Source organism: Eutrigla gurnardus (genome assembly GCF_963514095.1).
Source record: "Eutrigla gurnardus genome assembly, chromosome: 21".
Classification (NCBI taxonomy): Eukaryota; Metazoa; Chordata; class Actinopteri; order Perciformes; family Triglidae; genus Eutrigla; species Eutrigla gurnardus.
In genome coordinates this window covers 16,828,874-16,847,792 of record NC_139932.1, presented here as the reverse complement: position 1 = coordinate 16,847,792, position 18,919 = coordinate 16,828,874, and the positions used below count along the sequence as shown (strand labels likewise).

Genomic DNA, 18,919 nt, shown 5'->3' with positions numbered 1-18,919 from the left:
CTGTATATTGGATAACATATATTGTAGATAACAGTTACTGTCACAAAAATTGACTCACTAATAACATTGAAACAATATCTCAAAGTCATTTTTCCTGTCATAGCTTAATATTCTCATCTACAAATGTTCTGTCCTGCGTTTGAACTTGTGTGTGGCAACTTGTGTGTGGCAACTTCCTGTGGCCATCCTTGCAACAGGAAGTGACATCTCTATAGAAGAAGCAGGGCGTAGGTGCTTCCTTCTTGTCTTTGAAGTGTGGGAACCCATGTGCCCACTCCAGAAACAATTAAACCAACCGCCTCATCACGCTGAAGAAAGCAACGGCTGTGAGTTTCTCTTTATTGACAATCTACAAGTGCAATGTGCTTCTCTGTTGGTTGTGTGATAGCATGTTGTTGCAGTGTTTCTTTGCAGTGACAATGTGTAGCCTTAGCATTAGCCTTAGCATTTGCTGTAGTGTTAGCATTAGCCTTAGCATTTTCTATAGTACTTTATTATGGTGGATCTAAAGGCTCCAGGGTCCTCTGTTTTCTGTTTACAGTTCATTTCATCCACATTAACAGGGTAAATATTATGGTTTATTAACAGTTACATAATGTTGTTGGGTCTCCAATATTCAATAAAATCATGTTCAATAAAACCTGATTGGTGGCTCACGGCTAACGTGCTACGCTAGTTTCCTCCGTGTTGGACTCTCTGAACACTCAAAGGTCAGTCTGTCGGGACAGCTGAACGGTGGGAACGAGCTTGTCACAGTTCAACCAAAGTTGAACTTGTCTCTCAAGATTAGTGCAGATTTACTTTCGCCCCCGCGATGCAGCCTAAAATTAACTGATTTCACCACAAATATTTAGCTTTTTAAGACTCTTGTTGTGACCAAACCTGAAGTCAAACAGGACGGTTCAGGATGGAGGTCTGTTGAGTCCTCCGGCTGGGAGTTTTGGTCTCATAGACCTCCTGAGACGCTGCTGTTGCCTCTAGCTGGCATATTTCCCAGCAGCCCCTCCTTTGCTGACGTCTGGGGGGTCCAGATGCTGCCGAGACTCTGGCAGGCGCTTTGACAAACTTCTTCTATGTGAGGAATTTAAAGTGAAACTTCATGTTGGAGTCCTGACTGCTGAACCATTACGATAAACTTCACAGGCAACTTTCAAAAGGGCATCAAGTATAATATGTCTTTTACAACCAAATCTACGAATAATTAACTTCATGTGTGACTCTTCGGCTTCAGGAGTCTGTTTACGAGGTGCCGACGTTTCGTCTCAGAATAACACAAACCCAGATTCTCTCTGTATTCTGTTGGATCGTCACGTAAACCCACTCTAAACACAGACTCAGTTTTCAGATGCAGAAACCGTTTCCAATAAAACTATTTTTACACAAACTGAGCCTTGCTACATTTTTTAGGGAAACATAATTATCTCCAGAAATGCAAAAAAGTCCAAAAGAAGGCAGCAAAGTGACGTATCGACAAGATTTCCAGAACATCATATTTCCTAAATCTTACCAGGTGGGTTTAGTTACTGGACTTAAACCCGAACCAGACTGCAGCTTCAGCGTCTCCGACCTGATCTGCCAACGTCAAACAGCTGTTAGCGGAGGCAACGTCGGAGATAGACGCCGTTTTTTACGATTTCTATCCAACATGAGGAGAAACAGATGAATCTGCAGCTGATAGACGGGAAGGTTTAACAGTAATCAGAGATCTGATGGAAACATCAGGGATGCCTCTAAAAGAGGTTGACATTTGTTTTTACGTGATATTCAGTGACTTGAAGTACAACCGATTTCTGTAATCAATTAAAAATAAATGTAGAATATCAACGGAGAAAAGATGAGGACCCACAATCGAGCCTTGAGGTTAACTTTGCCTAATCTAATGGGGTAAATAATTAAACATAACGTTAATATGATGATGCTTTTTCTATGTCCTGGACACACTTTGGACACATTTACAAATAAATGTGTTAACTTCCACAAATGTAAAGTTCTCGTAGTCCAGACTGTGTCAACTTAGTTCTGTTTTATTTAACGGGTTATTTACCTGAAACCCGGGAAACAATTTAGATTATAATCACTTTCTGAAGGTTTGAATGGACCAGAAGGATAACAGATGCTCGAGCAGGGAACACAGGGGTTAACGGTCAAACTGGTTCTCCTTGTGGGAACATTGATACCTGTTTAACTCTAATAGGCGTTGAACCAGCAGGTTCTGACTCTGCTGTCTTTATGGATCAAGCCAACCAGGTCCTCCCTTCGACCCTTCGACCCGCCTCCCATCGGTAAGTTGTAAATGGCATTCAGACATGAACACAAGTTGGTTTAAGGTGAAGAAGAACCAGAGTTCCAGATTAACACTTCAGCCCCATCGTCCGGCGTGCGTCGGCAGCGACTGAAGAGGTTAACGCGCCGCTGATGAACGGCGTGCCGGGAGCCAGCGCGACCACAGAGCCGAGCTGGCGGACACCCCGTCCGGCGGGTAAGCCCCGGCTTACTGCGAGGCCCCGACGCGAGCCAGGACTCCACTCCTCTCCACTCTGGTATCATAACAAGTGGAGCTCTTTGGGTTTAGACCCACACCACAGACCTGATCCACAACACGACGCCCACCGCTGCTTTTAATAGCCTCCTGTCACATGTGCAGATTCACACCGCCGCTCGCCGCCGCCGAGTCAATGTGATGGAAACGCCACGTCTGACGTACAGAACTGGGTCGGCGAGCAGAGTTCCCATGCTGCCTCGGGCCTCGCACCACAGTGATGACTCGCCAGCCTCCACCACCACGCCCACGCCATCGGCAGCCAATGGGAGCCCACGGTCTGACGGCTTGGTGACATCACGCCGCCTCACAAACAGAAAGAGCAGATTTATTTAGCAGCGTGTGGAATCCCGCCTTCGTCAGGCGGCGTGCCGCCCCCGCCGGCGTTCCAGCCGTGTTGGAGTCAGACTGCGAGGTTTCTGCTCTGTGTTTGTTGGCAGCCGCCGCGGCCATTTGTGGCGATGCCTGAGGTTTAGGGAGCAGAGGGGCTGCTGGGAGCAGAACCAGAGAGTCTGGTCTGTGTGAGGCCTCCAGCTGGCTGACACCAGGCACCCAGGAGAGAACAGGAGGGCCTCGCTAAGACCGGGGCCCCCGGGGGCCAACGCTGGCTACTGTAAGGAGGGAGTCATGTGACCACAGCTGGACCTCAACCAGCAGAAAGCTGGAAACGGTCCAGACAACAGAACAACCAATAAAACAGTTTTTAGTCTTAAGGTGTAACAGAAGCCCCGCCCCTTCCTGGGTCTTAGTTCAGAATAAATATCTACGTAGTCAACAGCGTTTGAATTGTACAATGAATTACATTTTTGAAGTTTGTTCATTTAAAATCAGTCATTTTGATTTGTTTACTTATTGTTAGCTAATGTTCGCATGCTAACATGCTAAGCTAAGATGGTGAACTGTCCCCTCAGCAAAGAGTAAAGTACAACTGATATCTGTAATCAATTAAAAAAATGTTTTTAGAGAATGTATTTTAAAAAGCAAAATGATTTCATTTTGATTAGAAGTTATAATTGCATATCATCTGCATAAAGATGAAGCTGTATAATGTCTTCCAATTAAATGACAGAAGGGAAGAATATAAGCAGAGAAAAGATGAGGACCCACAATCGAGCCTTAAGGTTCACACATCTTCTCTCTTCATATTATCTATTAACGTGTTCAGATGCCGTATATCTGAACATGTTCTTCTTCATCGCAGTGAACATGAAGGGTCCGGTCCTCCGGAGACCTGCAGTCGCTATGTAACACACACATGGGACATGCGCGGCTGCCTCGGCCAATCAGGACGCTCGCTGCTCAGCTCGGGACCGGGTTAAAAGCTTTCATCGATCGTTACGTGTAAAGTCGCCAGGCGAGTAAATGAGTCGTAGCGGGAACGAGCATGAGCTCACCCTCACAAAGAGGGCCTTGTCACTGTCACTGATGTGGTCTTCATCGGGCCAATGGGGACTGCTGGATCCTCATGGTTCTCATTTACAGTCACACACACACTTCTATGTGTCCACTCCATCATAGCTGGAATAATGTTATCATAACATGACGGGTGCAAAGCTCTGGTTTCTATTTAGAGTCCTGGCCCCCCTTTGTGATGAAAACCGCCTCAAGGACCCCCTTTATCCTCACAAGTACCAGAGTTCATGTGTAAATCTGCATTCAAGTCATATTAGACTGCTGAATAAATCCAGAGTAAAGAAAATGGGCAAGTCCAGAGGCAAGTCCCAGGTCAAGTCTGACAAGTCCAGATGACACATAAAGATCAGAGGTTGCTCCAATATTTTGTTGTGGATTCAATGACTTCAAACCCTGAAAATAAAACCTTCAGACCTCCAGACATTCTAAGGACCTTCTTCGGGACTTCAGGACTCCAATAATAGAAACTCTTTCTATCTCCAGATGTGTTTGACGTTTGGACTAGGAGGACCCGTCCTGCGTCAGACTCCTCCGATCTGAATCTGAAGCTGTGAAGAGACCCAAACCACTGAGCCCAGATCAGTCTGGCTGCGGTGATCCTGCACCAGGACTCTCAGCTGCTGTGTTATTATAGTATTATCCAATCAGCTGGTCTGGGCCTCCGGGGACCTACCCCCGTTTCTACATCACTAGAGGTCAGCCTGGTTTACGGGGACCAACAAGGAGCCGTGAAAAGTTAAATCCACCACAATGATAGAAAGACATGAGACCAGGTCCCGAGTCCAGACCAGCAAAGTGCAGAGTCTCTCCTCTTTATGAACTCGAGGATCAGAAATGAAATAAATCTCTGGCTTTGTACACATTAATGAACGCTGCGTTTGGATCGCATGGAAACTGTTAACTCAGTCACACACACACACACACACACACACACACACACACACACACTTAGATCAACACACGTCTGCTGCACTCTGTTATTAGCTGCACTAATTTATAGATCTATTAATAGCAGCGTCTGATTTGCTTCGTGTGGCAGAAAGTCGACTTGAAGCGAACTGAAGACGTGAGGTGGAATCACAGATCGGTGGGCGGGGTCATCTTAGTGGGCAGGTCAGATCGGCCGACGCCCTCGCACATAGAAAGTGTGGCAACGTGATCCACTGATGGCATTGGCCCTCCGTGCGGCCAACACGGCGTTAGCTTCTACCTCGTTAGCTCCTACCCCGTTAGCTTCTACTTCGTTAGCTTCTACTTCCATAGCTTCTACTTCGTTAGCTTCTACTTCCATAGCTTCTACTTTGTTAGCTTCTAGTTTGTTAGCTTCTACTTCGATAGCTTCGACTTCATAAGCTTCTACCCCGTTAGCTTCTACTTCATTAGCTTCTACTTCGATAGCTTCTACTTCGTTAGCTTCTACCCCGTTAGCTTCTACCCCGTTAGCTTCTACTTCGTTAGTTTCTATCTTCAGGCGCTCGTCTGTCTGATGTCGGCGGCGTCACACAGCAGCCGGACATTTCCTTTAATCGGGTTCATTGATGACTAACACAATAATAATCATGTTTTCTCGGTGAAGCACTGAAGCAGATCCATCATTCTTACATAAGAGGAATCACGTCTGTCTAATTCAGCAGAATATTAAATATGCGTGTTTCAGTTTCCCAGAATTATGATGATGTCATCAATGTCACCGATGTCACAAAGTTGTGTCTATAAATAGATCTCAGGAGCAAAAAGGAAAAACAATGTTTATGTTGTTTGTGTTTAACTGTATTCAGGGTCAGTATGGGTGCTGGAAATCCTTGGAAACCCTTGAATTTTAGTGCTTGCATTGAGACAAAAGGTCTTGAAATGTGTATTCTATGTGATGACATCTATAATAGAACAGAGAAAAGAAGATCTCCATATTTGAGGGACTGAAAACAGCATTTCCTGACATTTCTTTATGAAAAATGACTTTTGATGATGAACAGATGATGAAAATAGTTGGTGATTATATTTCTGTGGATCTGTTAGTGGAATTAGTTTTCCTTTCATTTGTGGTCCTTCTGTAAAAAGCTGTCTCCAAACATCATGTTGGTTGTTTAGAGGACAATAACATCTCATTTAATGTGATGAACAAGTGACATAATAAGTAGACTGAATACTGACCATTGGATTGATACAAATATGGAGTTTACCACAGCTGGAAGGGGCTGGAAAAGCATGGAAATGCACCTGGAAATGCTTGGAAAGTGCTTGAATGTGACTCTGGGGAAGGTGGAAGAACCCTGTGTATTTCTAAATACAGAATAACAGCAGAAATCTAAATATATACCTCCTCCATCTTTAAACTGATACCAGCTCAGACGTCAGATACCAGATGAACTTCCTGCCAGCGTCAAAGTGTTTCAGGCAGATGGACAGGAAACGGGTGAGTCTCCTCTGGAATTATGGGTAAACGTACTGCATGAAAGCTTATTGATGATTAAAGTGAGTGAGTGTTGGCTTGGTTTTTAAAGGGTAATGACAGGAGGATGAGGAGGAAGAAGACGTTGCTGGTTCGATTCCCCGGGTCGGAACCTTCATTAGTTCTTATGAATCATAATTCCTTCAGTTAAATTACCTTCTTTATTTCCTTTGATGATGTGATGATGTTCATTTAGTACATTATGGTCCATTTAGAGTCCACCAGACCAGGAAGCAGGGGATGCTTTAGGGGGCGGGACTACCTGATGACTGACAGGCCGTTACCATGGCGACATCCATGTTTTCATCTCACAATGTTGCAAAAAAACGGACGTAACCCAAAATGGCAACGTGAATCCCAACCACGAGCGCCCACCCTCTCTGGTGGACCAATCACTGCTGAGTGATGTCACTGCTGAGTGATGTCACTTACTCAGCGCCCCTTGTGATTTATATAATAAAACCAATCAATGAGACTTATTGATACCCCTGTAGTCTGTACAGGCTGATCTAGTCCCGGGCTGATCCAGTACCCGGGCTGATCCAGTCCCCAGTCTGATCCAGTCCCGGTCTGATCCAGCCCCGGGATGATACAGTCCCCGGGTCTTCTTCCAGGAAGATTCCCTGGTCCCCCAGTGAAGTCAGTGTGAACGTCAGACAGAGTCTCCTCTGGAGGAGGGTTTGACCTGCCGTTCACAACCCCAGAAACCACCAGCCTCTGCTAAACATAGACCTCAGACCAGATCCCAGGGCTGGAAAACAGAGTGCTTTGCTCGGTGTCGGAGGGAGGCTACGCAGGCAAGGGGAGGCGTGACGACCAAAACCACTACTACCATGTTTTGGAGGGTTTTGTTTTCTGTCTGGCAGCAGGGGGTCATTATTTAATACAGCAGCATCACATTCAGACCAAAACAGAGACCCGGACCGCGGTCTTCAGAATACGCTGTGAGATTATGACATTAACGTGCCAAGTAAAAGGTTTTTACTACCGAGCCTCAGTGACGCGCAGCAGCATGAAAACACTCCGACCCGTCCCACAGAGAACCACCACGACCACGGCTGGGTCCAGGGAGCCAGAACTACGAGGAGCCGGATCAACGAGGAGCCGGATCAACAAAGAGCTGGATCAACAAGGAGCCGGATCAACAAGGAGTCGGATCAAAGAGGAGCCGGAACAAAGAGGACTCGGATCAAAGAGGAATCGGAACAAGGGGATCCGATCAAAGAGGAGCCAAATCATAAAGGAGCTGGATCAACAAGGAGCCAGATCAACGAGAGGAGCCGGATCAAAGAGGAGCCGGAACAACGAGGAGTCGGATCAAAAGAGGAGCTGGATCATAGAGAAGCTGGATCAAAGAGGAGTTGGACTAAAGAGGAGTCGGACCAAAGACCAGTCGGAACACGAGGAGTCGGATCATAGAGGAGTCAGAACACGAGGAGTCGGACTAAAGAGGAGTCGGAACACGAGGAGTCGGACCAAAGAGGAGTCGGACCAAGAGGAGTCGGACCAAGAGAAGTTGGAACACGAGGAGCCGGACCAAAGAGGAGTAGGAACACGAGGAGCTGGACCAAAGAGGAGTAGGAACACGAGGAGCTGGACCAAAGAGGAGTAGGAACACGAGGAGCTGGACCAAAGAGGAGTAGGAACACGAGGAGTCGGAACACGAGGAGTCAGAACACGAGGAGCCGGATCAAAGAAGAGTCGGATCAAAGAGGAGTCGGTTGTGAGGGAAGTTGTGTGAGGAATTAAGGAGGAAGTGGGAGGGACAGATAGTGAATCAGTTCATCCATCTAATTATATGCAGCTTCTTCTTCTACAGCGATGAAGATGATGGTGATGATGATGGTGATGAAGGTCGATGATGACACGGTGTGATGTCACCAGGAGGGCTGAACTTTATTTATAAGCCACTCCAACGTGCCCAACAGAGGAGAGAGAGTTCGGGTCTCAGCAGAGGAGCTTCGTCTTCCTCCTCTTCATCGTCTTCAGACCAAAACAAGAACTTTGTTTACTCTTCAGTGGATCCATAAAGTGAGAACTCTGAGACGCGGTAAGTTTATTCATTTGACTTATCATCGGTTAACATGGATTCTATATTTCTGACCTTTATCTCAAACTTTTACAACTTTACTCAAAATATTATCGACTCTTATTCAAATATTTGTATTTATTCTCGCTGTTTTTAAACTTTTCTGTTGATCAACAAAGTAACGTCCAACATGAATTCATGATCACTTTCGACAAATAAGAGAGACGTAGAACAATCCCAGTCTGTCCGTCAAAGACCAGGATATACTGGACCTGACAGGGACCCGGATCAGGTCTCGGTTACTCCAACCAACTGGACCCATGAGGATCGAGTGTTGTTGATCTGGTTTAGAAGATGACCGGTTCTCATCATCTTCATGCTAGCCCAGCTTTTTCATTTCTTTCAACAATCATTATCATTTTTGTTTTGTTCACATTTTCTTCATAATTGTTTAATCTGTTTGTTTAGTCCGATCAACGTGTCTAAAAGAGCATTATCATAGATATTATTATAGATATACTTTCAAATGAGCGATGACATTACCAGGACCACAGTAGCAACGTCAGCATTATGACATGTAAATGTACACAAGATCGTTTGTTTTATCAGTGATAGCAATTTGTTTGATTTTTCTTTTATTCAAAGTTTTATTCCAGTTTAACGACAAATCACCTTTCAATCGTCCTCTGAAACCGAACCGATAAACAGCCAACGTTAGCAACTCTACGCTAATTTATTGAAAGTTGGGAAATATTCCTCAAAACTGTAGTAAAGATAATAAACCCCAGCAAACGGAGAAACAGGATGATGAGATGGAATCAGTGACTTTACTGTCCGAAGTTTGTTTGTTTTGCACCAGAACAAAAACTTTTCTGTTGTTTGCTGTTGTTTCCCAGAACTAACGGCTAAATGCTCATTTGTTGTTTGAGTCACACAAAGCAGAATCATCAGCTTTAGCATCAGCAGGTTTAACATCATCAGCTTTAGCATTAGCAGCTTTAGCATCAGCAGCTTTAGCACCAGCTGTAACAGCATTGCTGTTAGCGGTGGCTGTTAGCGGTTAGGGACTTTTATTTTGGAAGTCAAGTTTTTCACGAGTCGTCACTGTTGTAACGTAGAGAGATCTTTAAAGTTTTAAAAACCAGACTGAGTGTAGTTTAGTTGGTTGGTTTCCAGGTCCCCCCCTTAGGAAGATCTGGGGTACCAGTACCGGGGACTTGGGAGTCCCTGTAGACCAGTTTAAAACCAGATCCACCAGCTATTGTTTAACTTGCTCACATTCACCCTCAGTAGAAAGTTGAGTGTCTAAAGTATAAAGTCACATTAATCTCATGTTTCTGAGCTTCAGTCCCACGGCTCTCATGCTGCTGGGATTTAAACACAACATGTACGATCTCGATGTGAGTTCACCACAGATCTGTTCGGGTCCTGCCAGCGAGATAAGACCCTCCTCCGGGAGCGGGGCTGGTTTTCTCCCTCAGATCTGGTTTTAATTGTGTGGTGACAGCTGGAACACATTTCTGATGTTTCAACACGTGTCAGTCAGCCGGCGGCAGCGGAGCAGCGCCCGGCGTGGCGGAGGTTAACTCGGCGTGACAATCTGAATGCCCCTGTTTGGTATTTCAATATTCATGATTCAAGTGATTCTGTGGGAGACAAACGGGACTTTCCTGATGTAAGCTGGTGCTGTTCATGTTTCACTTTCAGCAGCTCGTCACGTGAAACACGATTTATTGGTTTCACGACATCAGACTTTAAATCAAGGTGGACACGAATTAAATGAGTTAAAGGTGCAACACTCCTTGCCGTTGGGGGGGCGGATGAGTCCAACAACACGGGACTGAAACCACCAGATCTGTTTTTTTTTTTTGTCTGAAGCTAACGTTTGTTTTTGTCTAAACCTAATGTTGGTTTTGTCGTCTAAAGCTAATGTTGGTTTTGTCGTCTAAAGCTAATGTTGGTTTTGTCGTCTAAAGCTAACGTTTTTTTTTTTGTCTAAAGCTAACGTTGGTTTTGTTGTCTGAAGCTAACGTTTGTTTTTGTCTAAACCTAATGTTGGTTTTGTCGTCTAAAGCTAATGTTGGTTTTGTCGTCTAAAGCTAACGTTTTTTTTTTTGTCTAAAGCTAACGTTGGTTTTGTTGTCTGAAGCTAACGTTGGGTTTGTTGTCTAAAGCTAATGTTTTTTTTTGTCTAAAGCTAACGTTGGTTTTGTTGTCTAAAGCTAATGTTTTTTGTCTCAAGCTAACGTAAGTTTTGTTTGCCCACCTGTGTGTTTACCTAAAAGGCAGTGAGCGTCTCGGAGTGATTAACTCCCAAATTTGTTTACATTTATTCCGTTAATATTTCTGAAAATGTAACTCTAAATGAGAGGAAATCGTAAAACATGACTGAAACATATTGTAGACGTTGCTCAGTGTGTCAGGGAAACTTTTGAAATGAAGCTGTTGGTGTTTCTGTAGCATGCGGCTAATACACGCAGCAGTGGGAGTTACGTAACAGCAGCGACGGTGTCAGTGGTCCGTTTGATCCTCCAACACGAGGAATGTTTCCCCCCAGTCTCATCAACGCCGTCAGATCAGGTTAACGATCTGCGTGGACGAGTGTGTTGATGGTCATGTGAGATAATCCTTCTGAGAGTCAGAGACGCCATGTCCTCTCAGCTGATCACAGCGAGACACCGAGACGACAACTGCTGCTGTTCAACACCGTCTTCCTGCGAAACAGTCACATGACGGATACTTCAGGCTCACCTTCCCTCCGGACTTTCCAGTTTTCTCAATGATGGAGGGACAATGATGGAGGGACAATGATGGAGGGACAATGGTGGAGGGACAATGATGGAGGGACAATGATGGAGGGACAATGGTGGAGGGACAATGATGGAGGGACAATGATGGAGGGACAATGGTGGAGGGACAATGATGGAGGGACAATGGTGGAGGGACAATGATGGAGGGACATACGTCATCATTGCAGCCTGAACCCAAAACAAACGGGATCAAACACATATTTAAGAAAAAGTTGAAGGTTGGTTGCGACGTTTCAAAGTAAAGCAATGTTCTGTATGAAAGTTGGGACTCTGGATATTGCTAGTTGTCATGTCTCGGCTCATGTTGGCGTTGCTGAAAGGCCAGGGTTTGTCCTGCCAGACCTCGTCAGCTCCATGTCCGGAGGCCGAGTGCCGTACCTGAGACAGACCAGGTCCACCTGGGTCTTCAGGTCTGCAGTCTAAAGGCCAGCGATGGCCCAGAGTCACGGAGGTGACACCGACTCAGACCAGCTGTCACCGCGCATCACACAGGAAGTACTCCGAGTCCCGAAAGCGCCCGCAAATACAACTTCAACATGTGGTTTTCTTTGAGGTAGAATTTCAATTTACAGATGAAGTCATTTTTTCTGATTTAATGATAATAATTATACATATATATAATAACTGATGATTCCAATCCCAAATAATGATCCTTATCAGTTTTTTGGCACTATTCTGCCCTCATACATTCAGAGTTGCTTGTTTGTTTTTTTAGTTTTTAACTTTGATGAGGTTTTTTTGTGTTTTTGTCGTCTTTGCTTTTCTTCCGTTTTAAGAGTTTCCTTGTCGACATCTTCTTCTCAACCTCATCTTCTCAGCCTTGTCAATATCAAACCCAATGCTTTGGGCGCTAATGGACCACCATAGCTCCCGCTGTGGGTTCTTGCAGTGTTTGTTTTGTCTTCATCTTTTTCTTTTGTTTTAAACTTCATCGCTGCTTTTTATTTTTGTTTGACTCTGAAACCAGAAACGCGTTTTTTTTGGCGCTACGTGACCTCCGTACCTCCAGCTGTGGACTCCCAGTGTGCTGCTCGAGTGCCACCTTCCTGCCGTTTCTTCTCCTCCTCCTCCTCCTCCTCTTACCCACTGGTCCACAGTGAGGTGGGGGTGGGGCCTGCTGGAGCCCCTCCCCCCGGTTGATAAGCCCTTCCCCTCTGGTTGCTGTGACCTTCTCAGGCTCTCAGCAGCATGCAGCAGAGCTTCTCATCAGAGCGACCTGCAGCAGCAGCAGAGCAGCCTCAGCTCGCCCGCCGCCGCCATCACTCTGAAGCTCACCTTTAACCCGAGGACACCTGGAGGTCCGCTGCAGCCGGACTTCTTCTTCTTCTTCTACACTTTTTAACCTGAGGAACATAAAACCACAGCTGAAGCTCTTGGATGTCTTTTTCTTCTTCTGCTGCTGCTCGAGGTGTCATCACCTGGATCGCGTTTGTGGACCGGAGAACCTGAGAACCTGAGAACCTGAGAACCGGGACTTAAGTGAATAATTGTCTTTGTCTGGACGGACGCTGCTGTGTAAGTTCCTGTTAACTCTTCCTCCCCTCCTCCTCCTCCTCCTCCTCCTCCTCCCTGTTGTTCTCTTTGATTCCAGCGTTTCTGCGGCTTCATTAGGAATTTGCTCTGAAACATGTTGGACTTTGTTTCTGCAGCGACTCGTCTGCGTGAATCACTTAAAGAGATAGAAGCTGCTGCAGCGTTCAGGTGTGAGGCACTCACAGGTGTGTGTGTGTGTGTGTGTGTGTGTGCAGGAGGATGTTCTGCTCCAGGCGAGTCCTGCAGCAGTGGTGCTTGGCCGTCTTCCTGCTCTGCTCGCCGGTTCCTCACGCCGGACGGCCCATCGACGCCCTCGGCAGCAGAATGTGAGTCTCTGTTCCTCAAACCGCCTCACATCTTCTTTTTCACCTTTTATTTATTTCCATCTTCCTCCGACTCGCCAGGCGAGCCGAGGCTGGAAAAAGTCTCACAGTGTGTGTGTGTGTGTGTGTGTGTGTGTGTGTGTGTGTGTGAGGGGAAACGTGCCGCCAGCTGTTTGGTTAGCGTTCGCCCACCTGTGTGTTTACCTAAAAGGCAGCGAGCGTCTCGGCGTGATTAACTCCCAGCAGCCACCTCTTCACCGGGGAGGCTGCCATAATAATAATAATAATAATAATAATAGTAATAATAATAGTAATAATAGTAATAATAATAATAGTAATAATAGTTATAATAATAATAATGATAATAATAATAATAATAGTAGAAATGATGTAAAACAAACGCTCTGAGGGGAGTCAGAGGAAGCCGGTGACCTCTGACCTCCGTCTCTGAATCTCCTTACAGTCGAATGTTTAATTAGCTGCTTTTTGGACTTTTGAACGTTTTCAAACCTCTCACATGATAATAATAATAATAATAATAATAATAACCTTGAAGATGTTGTGATGGACATGTTTACTGATCTGTAATGACATCATTGAATGATTTAGAGGATTTTATTTTTTACAAAACATGTCAACATTTCGATTAGATCAAAGAATATTGATTTATTTAGAATATTTCTACAACGCTGAAAGTTAAATCAGACGATTTCCAGTTGGTCGGGACGACCAGTTAGAGACCAGTTAGAGACCAGTTAGAGACCAGAGACCAGTTAGAGACCAGAGACCAGTTAGAGACCAGTTACAAACCAGAGACTGGTTAGAAACCAGAGACCAGTCAGAGACCAGTTAGAAACCAGAGACCAGTTAGAAACCAGAGACCGGTTAGAAACCAGAGTCCAGTTAGAGACCAGAGACCAGTTAGAAACCAGAGTCCAGTTAGAGACCAGAGACCAGTAAGAAACCAGAGACCAGTCAGAGACCAGTTAGAAACCAGAGACGAGTCAGAGACCAGTAGAGTCCAGTCCAGTAGAGACTGGTCCAGTAGAGACCAGTAGAGTCCAGTAAAGACCGGTCCTCCCGGTCCTCGGTGCTAGACCTGGAGGAGGTTTCCTCCCATAGCGTTTGATGTCGTTGTTGAAGGTGAACACAGAAACCAGATCCGCGTTGAAAGGCGGTCTACAGGAAGTCTCTGTATGTGGATCAACACCAGGATGTTTTTATTACTCAAGAAGAAGAAGAGAGCGGCTCGGTGGAGCAGGGCATCATGGGAAAACTCCCACCGCTGTCACCAGCCACCGGCGTGTTTGTGTGCTCAGACAGCTCGCTGGTTCCCAGGCTCCAAGTCCTTGCCTGGTTCTGGCCTGGTCCTGGTCCTGGTCCTGGTCCTGGCCTGGTCCTGGTCCTGGCCTGGTCCTGGTTCTGGCCTGGGCCTGGTCCTGGTCCTGGTCCTGGCCTGGTCCTGGTCCTGGTCCTGGCCTGGTCTGGTCCTGGTCCTGGCCTGGTCCTCGGTGTTTGGAGAGGGGTTAAGACTCTGAGGAACGCAGCAGAGCTCTTTTATTTTATTATTACTATCATTTTTTTCTCAGTATTATTAGTTGTATTTGTATTATTATGAGTAGTAGTATTTTTTCAGTATTATTATTTATAGTTCCTATTTCTCCTTTTTATTTGTTATCACTTTTTTTCTCATTATTATTATAATTATAATTATTATTATGTCGGGTGGTAATTTAGAATTTAATCCACATGTTTTTCATCTTCAGGTAGAAAACACGGATCTGAAAACATTAGAAACTTCAGTTTGGTCTAAAGTTCAGCCAAAGGTTTTCTTCAGGTTTCTGTGCAGACAGCGCCACCGTGTGGCCTCTGTGGGTTTTTACAGCACTGAGCCTCTGAACCACCAGCTGGTAGTGAACTGATCTGGGACCAGCCGGTAGTGAACTGGTCTGGGACCAGCCGGTAGTGAACTGATCTGGGACCAGGCATAGTGAACTGGTCTGAACGTTTCGTGGTGTTTTGTGTGCGGACAGCGCCACCACGTGGACGTGTGACGTAGTTGTTTTACACCTGAACTCAGTTTGTGGCGCTGTAATGAAACGACACGAAGTGGTGTTGTGGAGTAGATCACGTGGCTCCATAGCTCAGGGGTTAGAGCACTGGTCTTGTAAACCAGGGGTCGCGAGTTCAAATCTCGCTGGGGCCTTCACATATTTTCAAATTAAAATTAAAGGAATAGAAAAAACTGCTGATTGAGCAACATAATCAGGACGACCGAAGGAACGCTCTCACTCTGTATATATATGTACTTTTTAAATGTATATTAAAATTAAAATGATTATACATATATTTATAATATTTATATAAAGTATATATATGTATATATTATAAAATTATCACATATAAATAACATTACATATATTATAGATTACAAATGTACTTCGTTCTCACGAGGAGGTACTTGTGTTGCGTATTTTAAATTATATTATATTGTAGTGTATTGTATCGTATTATATTATATTATATTATATTATATTATATTATATTATATTATATTATATTTTATTATATTATATTTGCGTAACATTAAAGTAAGTGTATTCTGGTGTTCCTGCAGAAAGCGCTCGGTGACTCACGCTCAGCTGATGCACGACAAAGGCCGGACGCTGCAGGACTTTAAGCGTCGCATGTGGCTGCAGGAGCTCCTGGATGAAGTCCACACGGCGGAGATCCGCGACCTCCCCGCCCGGACCACCGGGGGAGGAGGGGCGGGAGGAGGCGGGAGCAGCAGCGGCGCCGGCGTCGTCGGGCTGCCGGGCGTCAGCCTGGGCATCAACCTGAGCACCACCGGCAGCACCCTGCACTCCAAGCCCCCCGGCGGGACCAAGAACCTCCCCATCAGCTTCCGGCTGGAGGAGGAGGAGGGAACCAACCTGCCGCAGGAGACCAACAAGTCCCAGACCTACAAGGACGGCGTCCTGAAGGCGCCTGGCAAGAAGAAGAAGAAAGGGAGGTCCGGCAAGAGGCGGGAAGGGGAGAAGAGGAAGAGGAGGGCGCGCTCGCTGGGCTGGAGGCTGGAAGAAGAGCCCGGAAGTGGACTCCACCTGGAGTGGAGGTCACTGCTCGGCCTGCAGAGGGCGCTGCTTTAAAACGCTGTCAGTGTCTGACAAAGGTGAGTCCACCTTAAGAAAACTTAAAAACCTGCAGTCCACCTTAAGAAAACCTAAAACCCTGCTGGGTACACCTTAAGAAAACTTTATAACCTGCAGAGTCCATCTTAAGAGAATCTAAAAACTTGCAGAATCCACCTTAAGAAAATCTAAAAACTTGCAGAGTCCACCTTAAGAAAACAAAAATCTGCAGAGTCCACCTCAAGAAAACATAAAAACCTGCAGAATCCACATTAAGAAAACGTAAAAAACAGCAGAGTCCACCTTAAGAAAACATAAAAACCTGCAGTCTGAACGCAGGAAACATCACTGATGTGGATCTAGCTAGCTAGCTAGCAGACAGCTGCCTGGTTAGCTAGCTAGCTAATCCTGTCATTCTTAAATGCTACACTGTTTCAGAAAGTGATTCATATTATAGAAGAAATATAAATCTGCTTCCTTCTTTACTTTCTCCTGTTTGGTTGAATTCTTATTTTGGAAACGAGTTAACGTGAAAGAGTTTCTTAAACATATTTATGTGACGACATCTTCGGCTAACCCGTTTCTTTCTCTCTGTGTTTCAGAAAGTCGGTCGGACTCGACTCCTAAATATTCACGTCACAGTCTTCTGTTAAAGTGATTGTTTGGAAAGAAATTGGAAAATATTTATTGTGTGTAAATATTCTAAATATAGCAGAATAGATAGCAGAATATGATAATTAAAAAAACGTATTTGATGCTCTGTGAGGCAACAAATTTTAATCTTTGTGAATCCTTGCTTTTTTCTTTTTTTTATTCCAATTATGTCAGATTTTTTTGCGGTAATTTATTTTGTCTGAATGGTGTATTTATTTTGTAAATGTATCGAGGTGCTGCTGACCTTCTATATTTTTGTACCATAATGCACTTTAGATATATAAATATAAATATATATACCATTAATTTTGTTTGTTGACTTGTTTTTGTGGTTGATGAAAGAAATGAAGAAAAAAAACAGACGGTCGTTGTTCTGTGTTGTTGTTCCGTTTGGGTCTCCACCTCTCGCTCCGTTCTGACGTCCCGTCTTCTGGTTTCTGTGCTGCTGGTTTTTTCGGACGTTTCCGTTTTTCTGAACAAAAGCTCTTTGTTGTCTCACTTGTGTGTTTGACCCTCGTGCTGCCTTCACTGTCTCTGTTTCCTCCAACACCCGCTCTGCTTCGACGCCAAAGCTCACGTCTGTAGATGAACCAAGCTGGATATTGTTGTTTGTGGCACCTGCACTGAGATTAACTCCTGTACTGACCAGATTAAACCTTTGACAGAACCCTCCTCTCAGTTTCTTGTGTCTTTCATGTGACAGTCAGATTACTTTTTACTGCAGAAATCTTTCTTTTCTGTATTGTCTGTATTTTGGCATACCTCAAGGTTCAAACCTGGGTCCTTTGAAGTTGTAGATGATATTCAATTACATCAAAATGTCTCATTTCATTAAAACTCGACTAAAGATGTGATGGTAGATAATTTCCCTACTCATCCCGAATCAAGTGATGGAATAACTCAAATAATTTACAAAAAGATGCATGTATTGCTTTTGGCCCACAAGAGGGCAGAAAACTATCAAAGTGAGTTGACAATCAATTAATCATTTAAGTATTTTTTTAAAGAATCATTGTGACATTGGTGTTCATCAAACAACTGAATTTCCCAGTTGAAGATGAATTGATAATAATTGAAGTTTTACTTCAGACTCCAGCCTCTGTGTTCGGGGGTACCCCAAGGTTCCGTCCTGGGTCTTCTGCAGTTTGCCAACAGGTATATCAGGTGACATGACAGAGAGAACGTTTCTGGTATTTCTCGACTCTCCAAAGTGACTAAAACTCACTCTCTCTTCACAGTGAAGTGGTTCTGGAAGTCGGTCCAGTTTCATGACTCATGTTGGTTCAGAAACAAGCAGCTCAACACATGAAAGTTTCCACTAAAGCCCAAGAAAAAAGAACTGCTGGACTGAAACATGTTTCCAACACAAACCGAAACACATCAGCAGATTGTTTCCAGTTCACAGCACTCGGTCGACTTTGACCTGGTGTTGTTTTTATACGACTGTTGGCTTATTTAACAAACTAAGATGTGGTGAAGGTGGTTTGAAACCGCGACGTATAGTTTTGGGTCAGAGGTTTTATAAGTCTGAAACCGACTTGGCGTGCCTGTGGTTTCACAACGGGACGCACATGAGGCGTGAAACGACCTATTTGGCAAATTCTGGTTCCATAAAGGTTTTTGAAACTAAAAAGAAAAACGGAGCAGAAATCCCTCACACATTCTTCTTCTGCAGGTTTTCATCGCTCCTCGTTTAACGTCCAATCAGCATCCGCCGCTCGACAGGAAGCCGTCTTTTAGCAGCGTTTCAGAGCCGTCAGCAGCCGAGAAAGTTACAACTTTCCACTCAATAGAGCAAAAGTGTCAACAAATTACCGCCATAAATCCCGTCCAGGATTCAATTACCGATGCTGATCGGCGGCTCAGAGGAGGCCAGAGGGATTTGGCTGCTCGACACACAAACATTAAAATAATTCCCACCGCCGCGGCTTCACGACATGACAAGTTTGGTTTGGCGGCGGCTCGGCGAGCGGAGAGACTCGGAGCAGAACGAGTCGCCGGGTTGATGCCGGGCGCTCAGTGGAGTTCTTCCAGCTGG

At 44.9% G+C, this 18,919-nt stretch overlaps 1 protein-coding gene across 3 annotated transcripts; it reads left to right on the top strand.

Moving 5' to 3' along the window:
- The first annotated feature begins 283 nt into the window (after nucleotides 1–283).
- Nucleotides 284–17,543, top strand: pthlha (parathyroid hormone-like hormone a). 3 transcript variants are annotated; one of them, XM_084039160.1, is made up of 6 exons: nucleotides 284–326; nucleotides 8,221–8,451; nucleotides 12,208–12,755; nucleotides 12,989–13,099; nucleotides 15,714–16,268; nucleotides 16,830–17,543. In XM_084039160.1, exons 4-5 carry the CDS (start codon nucleotides 12,993–12,995, stop codon nucleotides 16,243–16,245), a joined length of 639 nt encoding a protein of 212 aa, XP_083895286.1. In that variant the 5' UTR covers nucleotides 284–326; nucleotides 8,221–8,451; nucleotides 12,208–12,755; nucleotides 12,989–12,992; the 3' UTR covers nucleotides 16,246–16,268; nucleotides 16,830–17,543. The 3 variants fall into 3 exon arrangements, with proteins under 3 accessions (XP_083895286.1, XP_083895287.1, XP_083895285.1); XM_084039159.1 differs by lacking the exon at nucleotides 284–326 and having other exon boundaries at nucleotides 8,179–8,451; XM_084039161.1 differs by lacking the exons at nucleotides 284–326; nucleotides 12,208–12,755 and having other exon boundaries at nucleotides 8,176–8,451.
- Nucleotides 17,544–18,919: the final 1,376 nt, after the last annotated feature.